General features: G+C 32.7%; 1 protein-coding gene across 4 annotated transcripts in view; it reads left to right on the top strand.

Annotated features, from left to right (window-relative positions):
• The window catches only part of LOC113402832 (cyclin-dependent kinase-like 1), a 42,477-nt gene that overhangs the window by 8,698 nt on the left and 6,059 nt on the right, over nucleotides 1-27,720 (top strand). For all 4 annotated transcript variants that reach the window (XM_064217876.1, XM_026643164.2, XM_064217874.1 and 1 more), the window contains exons 2-4: nucleotides 1,842-2,031; nucleotides 3,437-3,556; nucleotides 14,303-14,468. In XM_064217876.1, coding sequence (XP_064073946.1) covers nucleotides 1,842-2,031; nucleotides 3,437-3,556; nucleotides 14,303-14,468 — 476 coding nt within the window. The remainder of the gene's footprint in view (nucleotides 1-1,841; nucleotides 2,032-3,436; nucleotides 3,557-14,302; nucleotides 14,469-27,720) is intronic.

The following is a 27,720-nucleotide window of genomic DNA, read 5'->3' as shown; positions in this document are numbered from 1 at the left end:
TTTTTTACTGAACTGCCTTTACTGAAGTACTTGCGAGAGAAGAATGTTGGGGGTGCAGGTACCATAAGAGACAACCGTCTGCAGAATTGCAATTTGCCAAATGCCAAGGACATGAAAAAAGAGCCAAGAGGCAAGCTAAGTCATAAGGCTTCTGAAGAAGTAATTGTTGCAAAATGGCATGACAATAGCATCGTTATCATTGCATCCAACTGTCACTGATTAGACCCTAATACAAAAGTAGACCGAATTGGATTTGTAGACAAAAAACGAGCAAAAATTCAAGTTGATTGCCCTGCCGTCATCAAGATGTACAATAAGTATATGGGTGGGGTAGACCGTTTTGACGATAACGTTGACTCCATGAGAGTTTCTCTTCGTGGTAAAAAGTGGTGATTCCCTCTCTTTGCATTTGGCTTAGATGCAGCTTGCCAAAATGCATGGCTAATAAAAAGACAGTCTGAAAACAACTGCACATACTGCGATTTTCGACGTAATGTCGCTACTATATACCTGCAAAAATATGGTATGTCTCGGAGCCGCAATTCAGCTTGTGGTGTCCCTCTACACATGAAAGTACCTTCCGAGATGAGGAGTGCAGGAAGTGCAGACGATCACTCAGAAGTTGACTGCTCCCAACGAAGATGCGGTTTTTGTCACCAACGCACTAGGAAAATGTGTGCCAAGTGCAACATTGGTTTACATCTAAAGTGTTGGTATATTTTTCACAATAAATAAGTTTTATATTTATATTTTAAATTTTGTTATAAAAACACAAATGTTTTATTTCTACCGTAATAAAAAATACTCTTTGTTCTTCTGAATTTTCATTACAAAACGCCCAGTGTCACCTGTAGGTGACACCCCCTTAAAAATAAAGGGGGAGAATAATATTTATTTTTTTTGGGTTCTTCAAACACAATTTAATCATGTTCTAGAAAAAAAATTTTTTTTTTTACTTATTTGTACATGGGAATTGAAGAGTTAATTATTATTTATTTTTTTATGTTATAGCTAAACAAGCGGGCAAATGCCGCCTGACGGTAATTGGTCATAATCGCCCATAGACATTGGCGCTGTAAGAAATATTACCTATTCCCCAAATCACCAATGCGCCACCAACCTTGGAAACTGAGCTGTTACGCTCCGTTTGCCTTTAATCACACTAGCTCTCTCACCCTTCATATCGGAACACAACTATACTAAGTATAGCTGTTGCGCGGTAGAATATCTGATGGGTGGTCTAGACCCGCGGTAGCCTGTCAAGCCAAGTTCAAGTAAAATTAAATCTTTACGACACAAGATTTGAACTGAGTTTGCCTTTCTTCTAGATAAATAAAGGATGGAAAGTATTGTTTATAAATTTCAAGCAGCAGAATTAACTTCATTTTTATAGACTTTATTCAATAATTAAATTAGTTTAATAAAAAATTTAAATGCAATCTTGAAAAACTTCGTAAACAATGCAGACGCGCAGTAATCATTGCGTATCGAAATTAATAATTAATATAAGTTTTTGAGTAATTAAGGAAAAAAAGAGTTCTCGATGTTTAATACCACATTTTCGTGTAACCTACTACTACTAACCTTTTACAATAATAATTCATCGTATTATATTATTGAAAAAAACCTATCATTGATCATTCTGCATGTGACGGAAACAACAATTATGATATATGTTTAACTAACCGTGCTAGAAAAATAAACGCCAATATCTTTATACAGTATCGAGGTCTTATATCGGTAGCACAGCTTTTACAATATTATGCATGGTACTGTGGAGGAAATATTCGAGGATTAAGTTCTGCTACCTCATTCTTTATGATAGTCTTCTTTGATGTCAGGTCGCGCGCAAGCAGTCGCGCGATGGAGCGTTACGAAAAGCTCGCAAAACTCGGCGAAGGTTCCTACGGCCTCGTGTATAAGTGTCGCAATAGAGACACTGGCGAGATAGTAGCAATCAAGAAGTTCGTCGAGAACGAAGATGATCCTCTCATACGCAAAATCGCTCTCAGGGAAATACGCATGCTAAAGGTAAAAACTTATTATGTTATTTAGTAGTCATTTTAGGTATACAAATTCCTAAAATGCAAAAAGATTATCGTCAGAGAAAAGTTTTCTTTCAAAATAAAATAAAAAAATCAAATAGGCACATAAAACCACTTTTGAATCGTCACGTTATAGTGTTAAATTAAATGTAAGCCACCACTGGTTCTGACAGTAGTCAGTAGTAATCTACCGAGATGAGCTGACTAGAAATTCAGTAGGTACTCCTTTCGACCATTTTAATTTTAGAATCTTACCCCATACGTTTGCTGAAACTTCACTAAAGACTTTCTATCATCGTCACAGAGTGTGCGGTAATAAATGTCGGTCAAATTTGTATTTGTCTTTCCATTTTACGCAAATCCACGACCTTACTGATTTTTATTGCATTTTAACTGCAATGCTATTGTTAGAAGGACTCATCTTCTGAAGTATATTACTTGGTAGACTATATTGTTACAGAAGTCGTATTTTTCTTTTTTGGTTATTTCTCTTTTTGTTAATATTGTATTTGCTGGTTGACTAAAACTGTTACTGTTTAAACTTAGAACTAGTAGAATATTACTAACAGTATTTAAAACGGGATATTTACCATGTTTTTTATTTTTATTTGGTGGAGCTCGATATTTCGACATTATCTTCGAATGTCTTGTTCACGAGACTATATTTATTTAGACTTTATATATATTTTTAAATCTCGTAAATCCATAACGTGTGATCAATAAGAATGTTTTTAAAGCACTCACTACCGCAATCTTCGTAGGTCAGTACGTATTTATTGTAAGTGGAGATTATACCCGTAATTACAAAACGTAATTGGTCATTTTAACAAGGAAAAGATCGTCTTCCGCAATGTAACTTTCCTTTCTTTCTTGTGTTGTTTTGTTATATATCTGAAAAAATGAAATTAATTTATATATATACAATTTTAAAATGTAAACTAACAAACTAACATTTGAGTCTTGTCTTATTAATCAATCTAACAGATCACACGAGCTCATAATGGTTTTAAATTCCGTAGAGAATATTCCTCAAGGGCTCAGGTATAATCTCTTATACTTATATTATTTGATTATAATGCATATTACATGTAATTTCATCCGTGAATGTATATATTACAAAATAGTTTTAGATAAGATTTCCAATTATAAAAACATTTTGTTAAAATTATAAATTTCTGCGTTCCTGTCCTAAATCGACATCGATTTTTGAAACAGTATCCAATTTCAATGAATTGATAAAACTCAATATTATATAAGGCAACAAATCCCAAAATGTAGCTTAAATTGAGTTTTTTAGTATTTATAATTGTTGAAAACTCTGTTTTGAGTTTCTAGAAATGGATATATTATTTACATTGATACATTGCCTTTAATATGTCGTTTTGTTTCAGAATTTAAAACATCCGAATTTGGTGAATCTAATTGAAGTTTTTCGTCGTAAACGCAAATTGCACCTCGTATTCGAATACTGTGACCACACCGTGCTTCACGAGCTAGAGAAATATCCTGCTGTGAGTTTTACTTTATCTATATTTATTTACACATTGCGCTTTTAGAAAAAAAAACCGATCAATCCCTTTTCGGAATAGTGTTTTTAAATGAATTCCAAAAATTATAACACCTATACCAGCTTTAAACAAACTTTATTAATATAATACTATGTATATATGTTTTAAAGAACATTGGCATCGTATAATTATAAAGAATTACTAATATTCCTATTTAAAACCCTCGACTTAAGGTTTAAGCATGTGTTAGGAGTGGGGACGAAAGTATCCCATAGGGTCAGGATCGATCCTGCGACTTTTTACTTCACTAGACGCATCTTAAACCGTTGCGCTATTGACACTTCAAATATTATTAATGTAGTTTTTGGAATTACTTTATTTCAAAAATTCTAACTCTGTATATAGGTTATTGGTAATTCGACGTATTCCCGTTAGGAGGTCATAGGGGTGATTATTTGCGATAATTTTAACCCCCATATGCATGATGCAAAAGTGAACCATTTTTGAGTTGTCACGTTTTTTAGATTTTTTCAAAATAAGTCAAAATTGCAACTTCAAAAATTTATTAAAAAAAAGTGTCAATTAAAATCTATTTTTTTCTTCTGATTTATAAAAACGATTAAACACTGGATATTTTTCAATATTTAAACAATAATTATCGGTCCAAATTTAAAAATGCGAGACAGAAACCGATATTATTTCAATATATTTTTTATTTTTTCCCTCAAATATGCCTGAAAAACAAAAAAATCATTATGAAACTTGTTCTGCAGATTATTTTAAAAACATAATCGTTTACTTAGCTTTCCGAAAATGTATAAAAAATAGGAATTTATTTCAAAGCAACCGAATTAAAATGATCAGAAAGGACGCTGGTGGAAATTCGTATTCGAACATGACCGAGTTCGTACTAAAGGTCGACTAGTGACTAGTTCGGTAGTTAAGTCACAACTTAGAAAAAGAATGCGACTTTGCGTTCCCAATAGGGGAAGTCACTTCGAGCAAGAACTAAGCTAAATTACAAAAAATCTTAATTGTAACTTAGCTACTGAACTGTTTATGTATCTAAACTTTATTTTAAATTTGTATTAAGTAAGTAAGTTAAGTAAATAAGTAAGTTTTTTTACATTGGTTATTATTTTAAATTAATTTTGTGGGAATTTGAAAAAGCGACCTTTAGTACGAATTCGGTCATGTTCGAATACGAATTTCCACCAGCGTCCTTTCTGATCATTTTATTTCGGTTACTTTGAAATAAATTGCGAGTTTTTATATATTTTCGGAAAGTTAAGCAATCCATTATTTTTTTAAAATAATCTGCAGAACAAGTTTCATAATTATTTTTTTTTATTTTTCAGGCATATTTGGGGGAAAAAAATAAAAAAAATATTGAAATAATTTCGTTTTCCGTCTCGCATTTTTAAATTTGGACCGATAATTATTGTTTAAATATTGAAAAATTTCCAGTGTTTAATCATTATTATAAATCAGAAAAAAAAATAGATTTTAATTGATACTTTTTTTTTAATACATTTTTGAAGTTGCATTTTTGACTTATTTTGAAAAAATCTAAAAAAGCGATAACTCAAAAATGGTTCACTTTTGCATCATGCATATGGGGGTTAAAATTATCGCAAATAGTCACCCCTATCACCTCCTAACGGGAATACGTCGAATTACCAATAACCCTGTATTAACAATTCTTTACGGGTATCCTGGCTCCTAGAACAGTTTCGCGATTAAGTAACACCCTATACCTAGCTGATTCCGATGACAGGAGTAATACAGATAAAAAACAATTTAAACCTTAAATGATGTTTTTTGTCGATATCTAAAATTTTATCTATGAAATTCATTATGAATGAAAAACTACGTTTCGAATGTCGATGAAGTTGATAACGGAACTTTGTAAGTGAAGTTGAATAAACGTAAGTGAACTCATCCTGCTAATGAATAGCAAATATTTATGAAAATAATAACGATAGATAAATTGAAGCGATAATAGAATTAGACAATAAGGATAATTAAAGCGTAAATAGTATGTAATTAATTTAATAAATTAATTAATCTAAAAGCAATGAGTCACAAAAAAATCACAAAGTGTAGGTACATGAGAATATAGGTAATAATTGTTGTTTAAATGACTAACTGATCTTAGGATAAGAGAACAATGTATTCTAGTCTAGTCTAGTTCTAGTCTATTCCAACCATAACAGGAAAAAAGCCAAATAAACAAAATTTGACAGCAAATTGACGCGATATCATTGGTCGACAGCTTGATTAATCTATGATATTCACTATGGATTTGTGTAAAAAATGGCGTTTTGAACGTCAACGAAACTGTTATCGGAATTTAAGAAGTAAAATTAATGTAGAAATAAGTGGTTAAGTGCAATAGTTTTGAATTATAAATAAAGATATAATAATCATAAACTCTTAGTAGTGCACAACATAGCTCAGTTATTAGCAAATCGCATGAAATACGTAAATCTATGGTCTGTTTATTTTTTTTCCTATTTCCATCGGAAAAGGCTATAATTAAAAGCATGATTGCCACCAGTAATTATTATTATATCAAAAACTGCGACTTGTACTATATTAATTGTTACACTTCTGAAGACTCGGTTCCCGCGCCAATTAAATTTGGTCAACAATTATACATGCGTGTAATGTCTACGAATATAATAAATGCGAAATTAACTCTATTTGTCTGTCTGTTGTTCTTTCAAGGCCAAACCGCTGAATCGATTTTTGATTTCACGACCAACATTTAAAACGCGAGCGAAGCTTGGGGCGGCTGATTATTGTGTATATTAGTTTACGTTCTTTTTTAATTTGTTACTTTTATATATATATATTACTTAGTTTATTAAATACTAGCGACCCGCCCCGGCTTCGCAATATACTACAGAATGTCTTACAACGTTCACAGTTTTTTATTCGTTATACAATACAAACCGCTATGTCCCTGCGTTTTAAATCTGTAATATCTTCAAAAATATTCATTTAAATTGCACGCTGTAAAGGGCCATATTGATCGAAGTCTAACGAGTTAATTATCACGCTTTCAACCGACTTGTTTCAATCAATGAATATAAAATTATTTTGATATATTTTGATCGTTGATACTTTAACCTGTTGCATATATTAAGTGCGAAATATAGTAAAATAATAAAAGTGAACGTGTCAGTTTCGTCATAAAAAACCGGTCGATTTCCAATAACATCGGTTACACGTGTGAACACTGCTGTGGCCACGTGTAACCTCACCGAGCCGCTGTGTGAAGAAGGAAGTGTTGGCGGTTAATAATTCAAGTTAATATTTTATTATTTAGAAGATTTATGGTCATAATGTGTTATATTTTCAAATAACGATACTGTGCAGTTGTTATTTATGAACAATCTCGAAACTCACTGCTTCCGCAGTCATTTTTTTTTACATTAGTAGGCTGTAAATTTCCCACTGCTGGGCTAAGGCCTCCTCTCCTTTTGAGGAGAAGGTTTGGAGTATATTTCACCACGATTCTCCAATGCGAGTTGGTGGAATACACATGTGGCAGAATTTCGTTGAAATTAGACACATGCAGGTTTCCTCACGATGTTTTCCTTCACCGCCGACCACGAGATAAAATATAAACACAAATTAAGCACATGAAAATTCAGTGGTGCCTGCCTGGGTTTGAACCAAAATCATCGGTTAAGAAGCACGCGTTCTAATACTGGGCCATTTCGGCTCCGCACTCATGAAATGTTAGAATTGATATGTAACGTTAAATAAAATAATTATAATGCTTAAAGGATTTTTTCTGATGGTAAGTGGTCACCATAGACAATGGTGCTGTAAGAAATATTAACCATTCCTTAAATCTGCAATGCGCCACAAACCTTGGAAACTAAGATGTTATGTCCCTCGTGCCTGTAGTTACACTGGCTCAATCACCCTTCAAACCGGAACACAACTATACTGAGTACTGTTGTTTGGTGGTAGAATATCTGATGGTACCGACTGGTAACCTACCCAGACGGGCAGTAAATCAAATATCGCCGTAAGTCGTTGAAGATTTATTTATTTAGTGTACAGGAAACAAACAGTGAAATAATTACAATAAAATAAAAAAATATAAAACAATTCTTAAACCAAAACAGTTTCCATTTATAAATTAATCATAAGTAATTACAAAACAAGACATTTTTTATATTTAATAGGTGCATGAAATTATATAATTCATTTATATAATTTAATTTAATATAAATTTAATTTTTAAATCAAGAAAACATAATTTAATAATAAATAATCAAATTATAATTAATTAATTAAAAATGCATGAGTAAATTAAGGCTCTTCAGAGTATAATATTTCTTTTACTTGTAGTTAGAATTTTTTAAGGGAGAGATGAAATATATCACATTCAATAAATGTTTTATTGTACTGTTTAGATGATCTATTAATAAATGCATTTGCTGCATATTTAGTCTTTGTCAATGGAAAATCAAAAATAGATTTGTTGCGACTACCAGGGCGAGGACACTTGATATTTATTTTAGAAAGGAGATAAGGGGAATCAAATATGTTGTGGATCAATTTATATAGAAACAATGTCTTCGTATTTTTTTATTCAGCAAATAGATTATTAATACCTATTAAAAGATGTACAAATTTATTTCCGACTTGTTAGATAAAAATTGTCATAGCTCGGATATCAATGATGTAGATATAATTTATACATGAAAAACATACATATATACTTAAAAAAAAGATATGACACTCAACAACAATTCGACTGAGTTTTTTTTTCTGAATCTGGAGGCGAGGAGTGGCAATGACAGTTTTTATACCTACCCTACATTTTTAACAGTTCCGGGGAAATTATCTGTCATCAGAACTTGAAGGAAAACTTGTTTTAATATGTATTGTTAATATCCTAAAACGAAGCTTAGTTTTTAACTATTCTTTCATGTAAACGTATACAATAGTAAAATCTACAAATATTCCATGAAATACGGAACGAATTACTTTTAATCGCAGAAAGGCAATACTTATATGTATATAAAAAATTAAATTCGAGTTCAGTCTTTTTTTGGATTACATGAACCACGGAACATACTCGGTACGGACTTTTCAATGAAACTTGACGAAGACATGCTTTTCATCTTTAATAAAAATACGACTTTATTGAACTCGTACAATTTTTATCCTAATAATTGAAATATTCCCAGGTCTTAAAATTCTATTGTTTTTATTATGCAGATGAAAAAAATCACAACGCACCAGACTGTGTGTGTCTAACGTGTCTTGTGTGTTTTAAAATAGATCGTTTATTACTTTCAAAAATTATGATGTCATATAAATTTCTTACTATCGTCGATAATATTCAAATGTGTTATCACAGTCGAGTGGTTCATATCGCGGTTTATCTGACGTTTCTTATACGTAACTAAGAGCAAGTGACGTTGACCGTTGATACATCAGTTGTCAACACACTTGAGCACTATTATATTTTTTAAGCAACTTAACAAAAAGAGGGCATAATCATCATATTCCTATGATATATAATGAATTATGTCTTATATTCGTTTCAGTTGCAAGCAGATGCTGGTGTAACTGTAATAGATACATGAAAACTTTACGTGTAATATATGCCAATGCCAAAAACTATACGTGTAATATATGCCAATGCCAAAAACTTTACGTGTAAAATATGCCAATGCCAAAAACTCTAACGCGACTTGGTAAAGTCAAGTTGGTCCAGATAGAATGTGGATTTTTACCCAAGGTCGTGTGCTCGAACCGGGCAAGTGCTATTGAGATTACATGTACTTTCATATTTTGTTTTCTAGTGGAGGACATCGTAAGAAAACCTTCATGTGATGCATGAAATTCTGCCACACGTATCCGTCTCATCACAGTGGTTGATTAAATCCCAATTTGGCCCAGCTCTCGAGCCTTGTAAAATTATAACGATAAAGTTTTGGTTCTAAAAAATAAAAATAATAAGATATTAGTTTCGCATTGAGATTACAAATTTAATTTAATCTGTTTTCAATAAATTGGAATCACTGATCTCGTCTTAGGTTATAAAGCAAGAAGTACTATTTACTAAAAACCTACCTTCCGGAAGTAAGTCCTGTTCTGTGTCCCTAACAACGTGTATGCCATTTCAATACGATCGGTTGAGTAGTTAAAGTGGAAGCATAAAATACAGACAAAATAAGTTTTCGTAGTTATATTAGCAAGGATTAAACCAATGCAATCAAGTTTATGCGTTTGATCGGCGAATGATTTGTGTGTGTGTAAGCGACAGCCATCGCTGGATTTAACAGCGATGGCTATTTTCCAGCTTAAGGAATTTATAGGATTTTTTTAAATATATTGCTAGACTTTATGACAGCTCATTTAAATGCCTTATGGCTTTTTTTGTAATCAAAATATGACTTAAAGTTATTAGAAAGAAAAATGTCTGTATATTTTATTTCATGTGGGAAATGATTTGAATTATATACTCACGCAATACGAAGCTCAATAGTAATCCACGATCTTTAGTATACGCAACGGATTCCACGGGCATTCGAAATTTAAATTTTGAATAAAGTCCACTGCTAACTTTTTACGTGTGGGAACATCTCGTCCCAAATGTTTTAATTACAACGACGATTATCTTGATATCTTATATAATAAACATCTACAAAGTCAACCTTTCTGACTCCTTAGTTTTATTCAAAGTCATTGGTAACTATCGAAACGCTTAATATATTAAAAGATTAAGATAATGAAAATATATAAATGTAATTTGTATCATTGGATTGAAATTGACAATCATTATAAGGCCGAGTTCATAGACCGATGTGTTTGTAAACTGTAGTATTGGGCCAATATGACGACCTTCAAAGCTTTCGCACCGGTCCTTGCGCAAACGCATCTAGCGAATATCCTACGGTCTACATTCCGTATATCTGTAATGAACATAATGGGAACAAGGACACGTTGATGTATTCGAAGGAAAGTATTTATTTACATATTTTTACTTTGCATACAAATGTGTAAATATTTTATTGTCATTGCCTAATTGTGGAATTTCAATAACTATGAAATCCGCTTCAAAACTTATGAAGGTATCTATCTCTTATCTATTTCTATCTCAAATCGAATTCATTTTTTAACATAGAACCATTACACTTACTTATCGATCGTCAAAATAAACACTACCACCGGTTCGGAAAAGAAAATACCCAGACCTGAGAAGAACCGGCAATTAACCTGACGACGACGGCAATTGACCTGAAAATGACGACCTCCGTGGTCGAGTAGTGTGTACACCGGTTTTCATGGGTACGCCACTCCGAGGTCCCGGGTTCGATCCCCGGCCGAGTCGATGTAGAAAAAGTTCATTAGTTTTCTATGTTGTCTTGGGTCTGGGTGTTTGTGGTACCGTCGTTACTTCTGATTTCCATAACACAAGTGCTTTAGCTACTTACATTGGGATCAGAGTAATGTATGTGATGTTGTCCAATATTTATTTATTTATATTATATTAATTATTCTCCAGCATTTTGAACCGCTTATATTCGAATAATACGCTTTGTTAAATTAAGCCAAAATTTGTACAACAACTAAAAGTTTCAAGATACTAGGTGTACGAGAAATAGTATGATTATAATGTATTTTTTGTATGTAGTGTGATTATAATGTTGTTTATATTCATGACAAAAATCTATTATATGAGATTTTAGATGCCCAAAATATACAAACAAAAAGATCTTATGAACTTTACATTCCAAGTAACAATGTAACCAAATATTGTGTATAGCATCTCTATGGGATTAAAGACAAACAAAGGCATTGACATTGAAATGACGCGATGCTATGGTGATCTTGAATAATATATGCTATTCATAATGGATTCGTGAAAAAATGTTTTTATGAGCATTTGTGAAGTTGTTCTTTTACCTCTACCTTAAGGTTGCCTGGAAGAGATTGCCGTTTTAGCTATTAGGCCGCCTCTTGGGCATGTATCTTGAATGTGATGTGTGTACAATACGACACAATTTAAATGTAGCATCGAAAAATTAAAAAAAAACAATCGACTCTCAATTTGGCGAATGTATTTGGTTATATGACATTACAAATGATTATGTTTGCATAAAGATCATTTTCGCATAACAAATAGATACTTGGATGATTTTGAAGACGTACTTAATTCGGATGCGATCGATTGTACGATTTTTTCGATGCAACATCTCAGTTGTGTCGTATTATATGATTTGATTTCACATCCGAAATTTGGAAGTAAAACTAAAGTGGATATGAGAATTTAAGTGGAAATAGTCTTGTATTATAAATAAAGATACATTAAACAAGAATTGTTTGTAGTGCAAATCGCATGGAAGAGCTAATTTTAAGGTTTGTTTATATTAACTCCTTCGATTTGAATACACTATATGTATCAAGAGTTTGCGTGTTACAATTGACAGTGAAAAAAGTCATCATGAATTCCAATCAATTACGGAAAATTTGACGAGCTCTTTATTGTGTGACTAATAAGTTGACAAGGTCGCCAAATATTTGACGTATATCAAGCTTAGGTTTCGGCAAAACCGGAATTACTGTATATGGTAAATCCACACATTTGCCGTCAATCAGAATAGGATGCATTGTTTCTTATTTCTCAGTATTTCTGGTATTTCCCAGAAAATCTCGTTGACAAATTAAAGTATGGGCAATCACTACTGTGTTTTTGTATGTCGGAAATAAGGAAATAATTATATGTACCAATATAAATACGTGTACGAATTAACATTAAAAATAGGAATTGTATATCTGGACATATTTTACTTTTTGATGCATAATATTTTATTTACTTCGAAATGTACATATATTTGAGATTTCATGCGTAAACTGCCAGTGCTGCTGTAGATATATATCATATTAAGATTATCATTGTTATACATCACCATCAGTATTAAAGTAAAAGATTTAGACATATGTCACGATAGTCGACCTCAATTCAATCGAAAAATAAAGAATTTTATTTGTGCCCAATTCTAATCATGTGGTTTATCTTATTATTTATTATATAATAGTTTAAAAAATGTATTATATTTCTTATTTTTAATTATTATGCTTATGTTTAATTTATATTTTCAATAATTACATTGTGTAATATGATAATGCACGGTGAGACTACCTGTAAGTAGTAGAACTTTTGCCTTGATAATTTTGAAATGTAATTTTTTATTTTTTATTTTGGATGTGATATTGTATCTACTGTTGGTTGTCCTAATGAAAATAAAATAAAATATTAGTAAAAGATAGTAAAATTGTCTACGACTAAATCCCATTGTCTTTGATTAGATTTTAGTTGGAGTTACATAGAGTAACTAAACAGAACTAAGAATAGAATACCCATCGTGATAACTATACACTATGCAGCTATGATTATCGTCATCATATCAGTTAATCAAGATTTTATTGTACTACAACTATAACTCCACAATTCCACTTCAGCGAACATTTTTTGCGGTATGCAGTAAATAAATTAACACCGAGCCGAAGAAAAACAAATGAAAGTCGAAAATAAAATCTACTTGAAATTCGTTTTTTTTTTAAACTGACTTCAAAAAACGAACGCGATTATAATTTCGGTTAGTAAATTATATATAAGTAGAATAATAATACTTTTTTATTTATTTTATTTTATAGCATTTATGAACCCATTTGTTTAATTCTCCTTTTTTATTTGGGAGGGTTATAGTTCTTTTAAATTGAAGAACATTTGACCGATGGCCAGTGCGTTAAGATGACATTTTCGGTTAATATTATTCAAGTTTTTTTTTACGTTACATAGACGTCAGAGTGTATTCGTAAACTTAGCAGTGTGTTTTACCGTATTTTTTGTCAAAACTTTTAAAGTAATGTGACTCACGAATAAATAATAAAAATTTGCTTTAAACAATGATTGTTATGTTTGGTATGAAACAATTGGTGATGAATATTTACTGATTTTGTGACGTTAACTTTAAAACTGTAAAAGAAATATGGGATTTAAATCTCTTCGCGATTGTTAGTGTTGGAAATGACGGCTTACATGTTTTAACGGCAATTTTTCAAAGCTTCTTAATTCTTAATAGTTGTATTAAGAATTAAGAAGCTTAAGATGACGTATGTATTACTAGATGAACCTGCGGTTTTACTCACGCGAAATTTATACAACTTTATCTATAGCATACAAACGGTCACACCCTTTTTACCCCTTCGAGGGTTGAATTAAAAAAAATAGCATGTGTCCTTTCCCGGCGTTAAAGCTATCCTAATTTCATCTGAATCAGTTCAGAATCTTAAGCATGAAGAGGTAACAAACAGAGTTACGTTCATACATACATTACATTAACAGCCTGTAGATTTCCCACTGCTGGGCTAATGTCTCCTCTCCTTTTTGAGGAGAAGGTTTGGAGCATATTCCACCACGTTGCTCCAATGCGGTTTGGTGGATACACATGTGGCAGAATTTCGTTGAAATTAGACACATACAGGTTTCCTCACGATGTTTTTCTCCACCGAGCACGACATGAATTATAAACATAAATTAAGCACATGAAAATTTAGTGGTGCTTGCCCGGGCTTGAACCCGCAATCATCGGTTAAGATGCACGCGTTCTAACCACTGGGCATCTCGGCTCTTACGAGTTACGTTCGCATTTATAATATTAGTATAGATAGTACAATTATTTTTACTCAATGAAGTTTTTATACCAGGGTTGTCCAGAATTGCTTTCAAAGCAAATAATCTGGCAGACGCTCCAGGGGGTGGCGTACTGCCACCGTCATAACTGCATCCACCGTGACGTTAAGCCTGAGAACATTCTCCTCACCAGTGAAGGCGTCGTCAAGCTCTGCGACTTCGGCTTCGCGAGGATGATCAGTGCGTATTTGATTGCTATTTATTAAGATACATATTTATAAAATTATCATTTTATAACTCGAAAAATTGTATGTGAGCAAAGTACGATGAAGATACCTTATTTATTAGAAGAGATCGAAAATCATTCACAATATTTGTAACTGTTTGTTTAAGAAATAAAAAGCGATTTGTGATAAGTTCGATTACTCTCAACTTGCTTAAACAACGAACAAGCTATTAATGTATCATAAGTATCGTTCCATTTTAATTCGAGAAGATATATCTCAGAATATAAAACAAAGGACCGACGATAGCGTGAACCAACAATAAGTAATGCACATTTTATATATGTACGTCAATGATTCGATATCACTTTGACATATTACGGAAGAGCCGTCGTTTCGCTCCACCGGCAATTTGAATTCGCTTTTGACTTTTATTTACTTTTCAAGTTTCACTACAATGTTACGCGCGCTCCATCCGACGTTTGTTTTATGGTCTTAGATATCAGCTTATGAAATTCCGTCGATATCAAAGAAAAGATTATCAATGTACATTGATATTTTGTAAATGGTAACTCGGTCAATCTTTTTAATGGAAGTGGAAAATCCATGGCTCAAAAACCTATCCTTTGCCCTTTAATGTAGTACATTACCTAACCCCCCCTTGGTCACCGAGTAATCCCATTCCTAATCCCAGTGATGAAAGCCTTCATTTCCTTCCTCCAGGTGGCAGCTGCTCCTCAGAATACTCAGTGCATACAATGATACCCTTTGGAATCGATGTGCGGAGACGAGCTAGTAACTATTAACTCTACATTTAATATTCCTTATATTCGCGTTATGTACTTATATTACTTACTGTTTAGGCGTTTATTTAAAAAAAAATATCGCCGGCATTATCATATCCTAATGAAAAAACGTACTTAATACAAATTCTTCTCTGCAGGCGAGGATAGAATGGTTTAGACATACCCATATCTTTTATATTCAATTTATAAAATATTTATTAATAGAATGTGCCTAGTGAGCGAAATTGTAAGGTGAATTATTGAGGACATTGCCTTATCCGTTCAATTCGCCCTTTTTTCTAACGCAGGTTAAGCCTTTGAAAGATATCCGGGCCCTTACGGTATCCGGTTCTGTAGAAGTTTTACGAATAAAACCCCTGTAATGGTGTTTCTAGACGTCTATCGGAGAGACCGCAGGTGTATTACGACGAATGTAACGTACTTTTTATCCAGGAAACTCGATTTTATTCTGAATAACGATATACTTAAAATAATGACAAAAGACAATTTATAGCGTGATTTAAAGACCTGTTAACGCCATCTATTAACAATAAAATAAACTAACTGTTTAACTGTTTATTAAAATAAATGTGAACAGCGGAATTATTGTCTCTAACGTCTTGAGATAAAGATTTTTAAGATACTTTTAAGTTATAAGGGACTATAGGTTTAGTTTATTTGTATTTTTCAATAAAACGATACAGAACAATATTTTTAACGTGTATAATGTGTACAGATAAAATTTTAAAAATACTAGAGTTGTTATCTATGGATTATAAAAGTATTAAGAAAATATTAGTGGCTACTTATAAATTTAAAAAAAAATCTCTTTATAAATTGTAGATGGATAAGGAAATATGCCTATGGTTATTATACATAAGCCTGATGGTTACTGACCACCGCCCATAGACATTGTCGTTGTAAGAAATACTAACTATTCCTTACATCGTCAATGAGCCACCAACCTTGGGAGCTAAGATGTTAAGTTCCTTGTGCCTGTAGTTACACTGGCTCACAAACACAACAACACTAAGTATTACTGTTTAGTAGTAGAATACACGACGAGTGGGTGGTACCTACCCATACGGGCTTGTAACGTGGAATATTTACAAGAATGTATTCGTTGACCTCTCGAATATATCTACCTATGACAATTATCTCTAAATAGATACAATTTATGTATGAAACGGTGAAAGCCAACGGTTATTTTATTTACCCTTTAGCCAAAGTAGAAAGTCGAACGTATTAAAGTTGTATTAGTCTAGGGCTGTCACGTCTAAGTAACGGAAACTAATGTAAGAGATAAAGGGGGCAGTTTATTTCAAAATGTTATAATGACTTTGGAAAGAATTTATACGTTCGACCTTTTGATATTGACCGCGATTGATCTCACGTTGATATAATTAGTCTCATTGGCTCAATATGTAATGCCTCTAACATTACTTTTGCATCTGTGATATTGATGTATTCAAAATGGTAAACTTCATAGCACCGGCCCCTCACTTATTAGTAAATCTACCGCCAAACAGTAGTATCATTGCTATGTTTCTATTTATTTGTGTGTTTATGAAAATCTTAGTAAAGAAATGTTAATGTATGATTTAAAGTGGCTTATTTGTTCGTCTGCCTTCGCAACCTATGATTATAAAATAATTTTAAGACATTAATCACTTTTTATTCTTGTAATCTGCAAAATCACAATCTTGCTCATACGTCACGAATTCCAATAACATTATTACATAAAGTTTTTTTCGATAATTAATCTATACAAGGAACAATTATGCAAATTAAGATTAATAAATAATAAATTGTATACGCCCTAATGCAGTTCCCAGACCGCGCTTATAAAAAGGATGTGCCCCTAATAGGCTACGGTTGGCAGCCCTACGTCAGCCCAGATACATCGAAAATGGTGAACTAGCGTGACATATTATTATGAGTCATACGAATTTTACCATTACAATAATCGTGTTAAAATTTACAGATATCATATCGATTCCGTAACGGGGTTTTTAACCATACTTAATATAATAATAAATATGACGACCTCCGTGGTCGAGTAGTGTGTACACCGGTTTTCATGGGTATGTTCTGGGGTCCCGGGTTCGATTCCCGGCCGAGTCGATGTAGAAAAAGTTCATCGATTTTCTATGTTGTCTTGGTTCTGGGTCAAACTCAAACTCAAACTCAAATTCCTTTATTCAACATAGAAGCAATAAGAAAGTGTAATACTTTCTTATTGATGGTCAAATTAAACACTACCACCGGTTCGGAAAAACGAAGATCCTGACCTGAGAAGAACCGGCGAAAGAAACTCAGCGGGTCTTTTTTTTTGTCAAATTAATTACATACATAATTGTATATGATTAGAAACAGCCAGGAGGCGATCGGTTCATTCCAAAGGTGTGCTATCAAACATAAACTTACTAATTGTATAGTAACCTTTAGCACACAAGCGTTCCTTAACAATTTTTTTAAATTTGGCAACAGAAGCATTTTGAACGCTTTCTGGGATGCTGTTGTAGAAGCGTATACATTGGGCAATGTATGCACAAAAGAGTTACTGACTCTATGCAGTCGAGTAACAGGAGTAACAAGATTGTATTTGTTCCTTGTACCAATGGTAAGAGAATCACATTTTCTCATAAAAACATTAATATTTTTCCGTACATACAAAACATTACAGAATATATATTGAGAAGCAACAGTTAATATCTTAATTTCTTTAAATTTATACTTTAATGATTACTTGGTTCCTAGGTTATAGATTGCGCGAATAGCCCTCTTCTGCAGCACAAATATAGTATGGATAGCGGCTGTGTTACCCCAAAGCATAATACCGTAGGACATTATATTGTGAAAGTAACTGAAATAAACTAGGCGAGCCGTATCAACATCGGTAAATAATCTAATTTTTTTGACCGCAAATGCCGCAGATGTCGGGTGTTTGTGGTACCGTCGTTACTTCTGATATTCCATAACACAAGTGCTTTAGTTACTTACATTGGGATCAGAGTAATGTATGTGATGTTGTGTGTGGCCAATATTTTTTTAATTTATTTATTTAATTCTCGCGCCAAACAATACTTAGGATTATTGTGTTTCGGCTGGAAGGATGAGTGAGTTGCATAAAGCCAGTCAGTTTTATTATATTTGCAGACGGACATGCAAATCGGCCAACTGCTGGTAAGTGGTCACCAGCGCCTAGACATTGACGCTTTAGGAAATATTAACCATTCCTTACGTAGTTACCACAAATTCTATCGCCAAACAGCAATACTTGGATTTGTTATGTTCTGCTTTTAAAGGTGAGTGAGCTAGTGAATCTACAGACACATAACTTCTTAGATTCCAAGTTTCGTGGTGCATTGGGGATCTATACTCTATTCCAATCATAAGAGGAGAAAAGCCGAATAAACGATATTTGGGAAATTTACGCGATATCATGAGGAGAAGGTATGGAGCATATTCCACCACGCTGCTCCAATGCGGGTTGGTGGAATACACACGTGGCAGAATTTCGTTGAAATTAGACACATGCAGGTTTCCTCACGATGTTTTCCTTCACCGCCGAGCACGAGATGAATTATAAACAAAAATTAAGCACATGAAAATTCAGTGGTGCCTGCCTGGGTTTGAACCCGAAATCATCGGTTAAGATGCACGCGTTCTAACCACTGGGCCATCTCGGCTTCATATATCATTTCGATATCATTGGTCGAGAACATTGGCGTTGGCGTTTTGAACGTCGACGAAACTGTTATCGGATTTTTGGAAGTAAAATAAAAATGGATATAAGTAGTTAAGTGTAATAGTGTTGTATTATAAATAAAGATGATTTAATCATAAACTTTTCGTAGTGCACTATATTTTTTTTTTTTTATGTTTCAAGGTCTAGAAAACGAAATGACAATCACAAAAATACACATGATTACAGCTTATATAGCTTAGTTACTAGCAAATCACATGAAATACGTAAATCTAAGGTTTGTTTATCTTTATTCCTACTTCGATTGGAATAGGCTATAAGGAATGATGCAGTTATAACCCGAATCGCATGAAATAGAAATAATTCGCTAGTGTGTTTTTGGATTTATTCACTCATCTGATCATGATGATGACACACTTGGCGTATTGTAAAGTTAACCAAAACCAACTTCTTCGTTAATAACAATATAAACGCGGAAATGAAAATATATGTTAATTTCAAGTGGAAGACTCAGAGGTTATCTTTACTAGGACATTAATTATATTTAACTAAACAACCATTTATACTTAGGTATATATTTATATTTTTTAAATAAATAAAGATGTTCAGTACACATTTTATTGCAATTAAAATCTTGTATTCAAAGATTATTAATGCAAAATAATACGTACGGATGACACAGGATTTATAAATTTAATTTGACATTATCATCTTAGTACGTAAAATCAATGATTTATTTATTGAAAGCACAAATATTTGTTGAAAACTATCTTGTTTATTTTGCATGAAATCTGCGTTACGAATCGGTAAATAATTATTGAAGTTATCCTATTTAGTTGATACAATGTCAGCGCTGGATTCATACATTAAAAAAAATCGCGTTATAAAAAATGCATTTCTCATTTTCCGAAATATGGATAATAAAACAAAAATATACACAATTTTCTGCTTTAGATGTGTATCTTAGTTTGTGATAATGGTGCAGCATTATTTTTACTGCGTGTAACGACGGTAATAATACTCATAAAAGGCAACTGAAATATTTCTAATCGATACAGTTAGATGAGAACAGTGATAGCTATCCGGGTTGCCTTATCAACCATCGCTCCGGTTTCAGACGTCGTGTGCTTAACTAAGTTATCGCTAACATTAACTGCCTATATATTTTTAGTCGTTTTAGTTTGTTAGTAATAAGTCATTGTGTGTTAGCATATGTAAGAAGTATTAACCATTCCTTACATCACCAATGCGCCACGAACCTTGGGAACAAAGATATTACGTCTTTTGTGCCTGTAGTTGCACTGGCTTACTCACCCTTCAAACCGGAACATAACAATACTAAGTACTGCTGTTTGGCGGTAGAATATCTGATGAGTAGTACCTACCCAGACGGGCTTGCACAAAGCCCTACCAACAAGTAAAGTATTTAATGTGCCTACGCTTATGTTTTACTATTATTTAGTAAATGATTGCTAGATATCAAATTATGTAATGTATGCGTATGTATATATAAATATATAACTGTAATAAAATGGTAAGTTGCTTAAATCAATCGGCTTAAATCTTCCTTTTGACCGTATTCAACGCAGTGCGGCTAGATTTATCGACGATCAAGCCCTTTCAGACCTGCTTGATCCTTTCGCTTTGCGTAGAGATGTTGGATCACTCTGCATCTTCTACTGCATTTTTCACGGAGGAGGTTCCGAAGAATTGTTTGGATTAATCCCGGCTGCTGAATTTCACTTTTGGACATCGTATCAAAATTTCAAGTTTCACCCAAACTACCTATATCTGAAAATCCACAACAGTTGATTTTTTAAGGCATTTTTTGCCTCGCATAACCACTCTGTGGTACTCAGCTCAGCTTTTCGAAAAGAGCGTAAAAATTTCTTAAAGGCGCACAACGCACATATAGTCACTTTCCATCAGATGAGCCTCGTGCACGTTTGGCACATATTTCATAAAAAAAATCTCATCTTCTTTGATAAGTTAGTATGTATAAGTTATATGTTATGTTTGTATATTCCTTAGGATTCTACAGTAATCATTAATATATCTAGACTAATATATAGCTATATATGCAAAAACTCTCTCTGTCTGTCAGTATGGTATTGTCGTAGGAATTCCAAGGAAGCACATAGGCTACTTTTTATATCGACCAATCTCTAAAACGCGAGCGAACCCGCGGGCAACAACTAGTACTAACTAATAAACAGTTAAATAAGACTCGTTTGTGATAAAAGTTCAAAATTAAAATAATTGTCTGCAAAACACCGAAAATAAACTGAATATATATATCAACATAATCTTTTACAATCTTCTGTCACGAAAACAATAAAAAAAAAAAACAATTGTATTGTCTTAATAATACGAAAAAACCAAGTTACATACGACATTTGTATGATCAACAACTTTTGGTTAGGCCATCACGAATTCATCTAAATTATTATCATATGAGCATAGCATCTGACCTCTAACCAAGGACGAATGAATTTAAATATGCACGTAATATATTTATTTTGGTATATGATATAACAAATCTGACGAAATTATTGTCTTCATAATCAACTTCGTGGTAATATTTTTCAACCACGTGTTATGTTTTTGTTTCCATTTTGCTAAGACTCCTCAAAGGGAGAGGAGGTTAGTCCAGCAGTGTGTCATTAATAGGCTGTGTACTATACTATTTTATCCCTGGAGGGGACGTTATTATAAGTTTATGCCAATCAATAATAATTTCCTTTTTTATCTTATAAAATCCTGGAATATGTAGGGTTTTTTGAAACTATTACGATTGCTTTTTTCTGCACTGATCGGAAGCATTTTCCATGCTGTGTTATGTGCGTACCCATAAGATGAAGACCATTTCGATTGACATCCTACTTTACTCGCCAATGCCCGAGAGCTTGGGCTACGAAGGCCTTGGCCGAGGTAAACTAAAATTTGTAAACGTCTCAGTAAAACGGGCTCAGCCGCTTCATTAAGACTACTATAGTCGCACCAGTAGCATTAGTTCGAGATGAGAAAGGTCCCAGGAGTGGCGCCCTCTGATTTCTCTACTTGCCATTTAGTCTTTTGGCATGTCTTACCATCATTTTAGTCTTTTGGCATGTCTGGTTAAAAGTCCAAAGTCTAGTAGATCTACCTACGCTGTTAGGCTAGACAAGTGCCATAAAAAGATCGATAGACTACCAGATGATGAGGATATGCTTAGAAATAGAGATGGCGTTTTATAATTATAAATTGTTAATTAATATTTAAGAAAACTACAATCAGCTCTCACAACCACATAGAAGTAATGAAATTTATTTAATTTGCATTTTTTTTTTCTAAAAATAATACACGAGTAAATGTAACGTCGACAAGTCAAGTAATAAATATTTAATAATATTTATATAATAACAAATTTATTATATATTTATTTTTCTATCGTAATCGACTTGGGCAAAAACTAAGGGCCAATAATGCATCGTTCTAGTATAAAAATTATGTTCTAGATAATGAGCTTACAAATTTATATCCGAGGTAAAAATAAAATTACAATTTACATTCATTACGTCAAAGTTGCATGGCTAATAGAACCTTGGCCTTGTGGACCCAAGGCCGAAGCATTCGGTTCTTTAACTCCGTTATGGAACAGGGCTTTATATATACGTCTGTATTTTGTAATCAAAGAATTTTTTATCATGACTTCCTATCCAGTATTTTATATTAAAGGAAACGATAAAAGGTGGGTTTCTTTTGCATTTTTCTTTTTACAAATTTACTCGTATAAAGACGACTTCGACAAAAATAACGGAAAGTCATTTTTTATATCCGTACTACTACTGCTTACTAGTGTAAATAAAGAAACATACAACATATAATACATAGATTAATCGCTAAAATGGTTTTATAAAATGAGGTTTACTAACGTAACTTTAAGCGATATTTTTTCAGAAGCACCTTTTTGATATTTGACTTTTTGGAAAATAAAAATGTAATTTATTCAAGTAGGCTTTTTACGGGCTCTTTTGGATCGTCATTTTACAGAAGTTTATTAAAAGTAAAGTTACCACCGGTTCGGAATGTAAATTCTACCCAGAAGAGCCGGCAATAAATTCAGAAGTTACTCTTTTTCAACATTTGAAATACATAGTTAAATACAATATTTAATAAACCCTGCCTGAAAGACAACAAGTATCATCTCCACGCTTTTTTATCATGTATATAATCTTGAGTTCAATAATATACTGTATTTGTTAAAGTTTTTTTACAAATTATATGAATTTATGAATCCGCAAAGTTAAAAATATCTGCGAAATTCTATTAGAGAATACCTTGTCCCTTGAAGGATTCATTGTCTCGTGTTCATATAATGATTATCACTGATTTTATTTATAAAAGTGATCAATGTTACTACGAATATACATAACATTGTTGTAAATATATTGTTATGCAACTGTGAGTATTCCTTTGTTTAAAACATCCTGAAGGGAGCTCTAGCTCCAAGATTATAAATAGACTTATATGGTACCGATTGGAAAAGAACCTTAATCAATATATACTTATATATACAATAATATATAAATGTAAAGGCCGTTCAGCTGGCCACATACCAGCAAGCTAAAAAGCTTTATCTCTTGAAGAATGTTTGAAGTTTATTTCATCATGCTGGTTCAATGTGGATAAATAAATACTTTCGTGGCAGAAAATTCAACTGACATGCATATTTTCCTAACGAGATTTTCAGTCACCGATCTCAAAAAGTACTTGATATCGAAGCGGTTGGTGTTACTTGGGTTTGAACCTACAACACTGAATATTACGATTATTAAGTACAATATATATAACTTAGACCCTAAGTCCAACTTTTATATTAAAGAATAAAGATAAAAAGGAAAATTCTAGCCTACGATCATTGAAATTCTCGTCTTTTCTCTATTATAGTATGTATGTATTATACACATAAATCTTCCTCTTGAATCACTCTGTTTGTTGATTAACCGTATTAAAGTATAAAAGATCTAAGAATACAGAATTTGTTTTACACTATGTAAATATATGATTTGATGGCTTTGTAACTTCAAGAGGACACGTTTTTTTGTTAAAACTACTAAACCAAAAGTGTACATATAATATAAAATGTCGAGATGGCTGAGGTTGGAACTCGTGCATTTTAGCCGATGACGGCGGGTTCAAACCCAGTCAAGCACCACTGAATTTTCATTTGCTTAATTTGTGTTTATAATTTATCTCGTGCTTTGCGGTGAAGGAAAACATCGTGAGGTAACCTGCATGTGTCTAATTTCAATGTGGTCACATGTACATCCACCAACTCGCATTAGAGCAGGGTGGCAAAGATCCTCCTTAAAGGGCCTCCTCTAGCCTCAGCCCACCATTGAGACATTCACATGCATTCTTACTTTACATATAAATATATAGATTCCGAAGAAATACGTTTCCTTAATGTAATAAGTCGAAAATAGACTTCCGTTCGACTCCTTTATATTTCTTTTCAAACATATAACAAAGGCCTGAATGAAGATATATATGTATAGAAACATGAGGCTTCCTCAATTTCGTGCTATTTCCGTTTGATGATTTGTTACCACGATCACTGCTTACACGCTCTCCGATAAATGTATGTTTCTATAGGTCACTTTAAACGAGTTTCGTAACTGCCTTAGTATTTTTTATTCGCTTTACTTCGATAAAATATTTATAATTATATAAATATAATGGTACATTTTTTAACGTGTCTTATTCACCGTCTGAAGTGTAAACTAACAGTATCGAATGATTTTGATGGTAACTGGAAGCAAGCTGGTTTAGGCAACTGCTAAGTGTGGTTGAAATTACTGTAACTGTCATTGAAATAGTTTTTATTACTTGTCATATTAGTAGGCAGACCGGAAATGGGCCACCTGATGGGAAGTATCCACCGTATTTATGAATAAGTGATCCAACATGTTATAATCCTGTGACTGGAGGTACTCTAGCTAACTGACCCTTCAAACTGAAATTCAAAAATACAAGTATCTCTGGTTTCTGTTTTTTTTTTTCTTTTTTGGCTTTAGAAAATGTGATGTTTAGATAAATAAATATAAATAAACATTGGACAACATCACACACATTACTCTGATCCCAATGTAAGTAGTTACAGCACTTGTGTTATGAAATCAGAAGTAACGACGGTACCACAAACACCCAGACCCAAGACAACATAGAAAACTAATAAACTTTTTCTACATCGACTCGGCCGGGAATCGAACCCGGGGCCTCGGAGTGGCGTACCCATGAAAACCGGTGTACACACTACTCGACCACGGAGGTACCTTTAACACCAAATTACGTAATTAATTATTTCCAAAATTTCGACAATTTGTACTTTTGAAACGAGTAAATAACTATGTAAGTACTATTAGTATTTATGTAATCTTTAATAACACAAAATACAAACGCGTATTTATAGAGGACGGAGCATTAGACAAGCTATTTTCTTCGCTGCGAAGATTGATGGGCTCAACCGACAAACTAACCTTTAGTGACTGGCGTGTTGGCGGCGCGTTACAAAGCGCTCTTTTAAGATAACTGCTAAACAAGGTCGCGATAAGTTCTACACAGCCTAAGGTTTTTAATAGATTGTAAAAGCATTTTGTGATTACGCTGCGGTAAGGTAATAGACAATAAGGCTGTGTTATAAAAAACGTAATTGGTGTAAATGCGCATTTATAGTTTGAATCATAAGGAATTGTTTTTAGGTTACATTTTATACATAGATAAAATAAATAGTCAACTCTTTAGTTCATCATTAAGAATCTCATTAAGAATCTTGAATCATTTTCTAAACATATATGCAGGGCTAATAGTAAAAACTCCATACTGTTAATATATACATTGTAACATATATATGATAAGATTTTTTAATATACCATTTTGTATAATTATGAGATATGTAATAAATTTCAGTAATTATGAACGATCCTGATTATATATTAAACAAAGATAATATTATACAGGCGTGTTTTTGTCTGTCTGTAGCATTTATAATGTTGAACTATTAGATTTATTATTAAGTTTGGTACTATTGGCATAATTAATTTTTACTTTCGACTAAATTATGAATAATAAATAAAATTGACCAAAAAGGTTAAAAGTTTCGCATATTTACAGGCTGCACACAGCCCGCACAGGAAAACTAAGGTGGGTGGACCATGGAAGGCCACCTTAACAAGTAAACACTTTTTGTTCGTTAATTAACTGGATAAATGAAGAAATCAAATTTTTAAGTAATACTTTGTTTTATTGTTTACCATATAAATCACTTTTTTTTAAGCTAGCTTTAATCACTTTTTATTAAAATTAAGTTTTATTAAGCTCTTCCAAATGGCCTTGCAAGGAACACGGCTCCAAGCAAGGCCAATATTATACAGCAATCGTTTGACTTAAAAATAGAATTGTAACAATTGATATATCTGCTTTTACTTAAATAAAATAATAAGCTCTTTCATTTAAGCGAAACATTAAATGCTCAATGTGTTTTTATCATCTATAAAAAATTCAACGAACATTACTTGAACACCATCCTATAACTAAGAATATATTAATGGGAATTATTTAAAAATAGTATTAATGAGTATTATATTGACATCAAATAACTTGCTAACGCATTTTATAATACAATTTAAAACTTTTTTTTTTAACCTGAAATGGCCTTCTTATGGGTCCGTCCTTTGTAAGGTCAAAATGATCCTAAGAAGGCCAAACTAACAATTATTATCAATTACTTTTTTTAAGAAGTGAGATTCTTCAAAATGGTGTTTTACAATGGGCTTATTCATTTTTTGAGCTCTAGCTGGATTCATTAGCTAGAGTTTCCATTTTGAAATAGATGGGTTTAGAGCCAAAAACATATTGAACTATTCGTGCCCGGCCATTCTTGTGCATACATATTGAAAGTGTTCTTGATTTTAAACCTCTTACAAAATAAAAAGGCTTGTTTCCTGATAAATTTAGGCGTAAGCGGTACACCCAGTTTTGCAAAACGTTTGATTCGCTGTGATAAATCCTCTTCTAATTGTTTTGTCAAAATAATTTTGAAAAAGAGTATTTAATATGACTTTAAAAATTTAATAAACCTTATAAATAAAAATATTATAAATATAAAACATTGTTTTAACTGTAACGGTTAAGTATTTATAAATAAAAAGTAACTGTTCATATGTTATACGGTTTGTAGAAGTTCCTTCTAAGGCCCCTGTACCCTAGCAAGGCCAACGGTCTAATTTTTGATTGACCTTATAAGGAACCAACGACTTTCCTAAGAATACTACCAATATTTTAACTTATATCGAGGCAAAACTATTTTATTTTTCTGAAATACCATAAACATATCCTTATACGATAATTTACGGTAACAAATATGAGATAATAATACGTTATTAAACTAAAAACCTTTGTTTTTCTGTGCGCGCGATTAACAATTGTAACGTCGACGACAAAGTCTACGAAGAATGAGATCGCACAGCCACAACAGTGGAGCATGCGACTTGCCGCTGCATCTGTGGCCTTGATTTTGATGCATCTTCGTGTATAGCAGAAGGAATATATCTTTACATGTCAATAACTACGAATTTTCAATAGTTGACCTTCAAAGGAGCGTGGCCTTCCATGGTCCCCCACCTTATTTATTATCTATAGCTTAAATACGCAAATAAATATTTAAAAAACTAGCCCAGCCAGGATTATTTCTCGGAAAGCGAGCACTAATACCATTAGCAAGAAATTTTACA

Source organism: Vanessa tameamea, chromosome 19, assembly GCF_037043105.1.
Source record: "Vanessa tameamea isolate UH-Manoa-2023 chromosome 19, ilVanTame1 primary haplotype, whole genome shotgun sequence".
Classification (NCBI taxonomy): domain Eukaryota; kingdom Metazoa; phylum Arthropoda; class Insecta; order Lepidoptera; family Nymphalidae; genus Vanessa; species Vanessa tameamea.
Note: the sequence above shows the minus strand (reverse complement) of the source record. Positions and strands in the feature narration are given on the sequence as shown.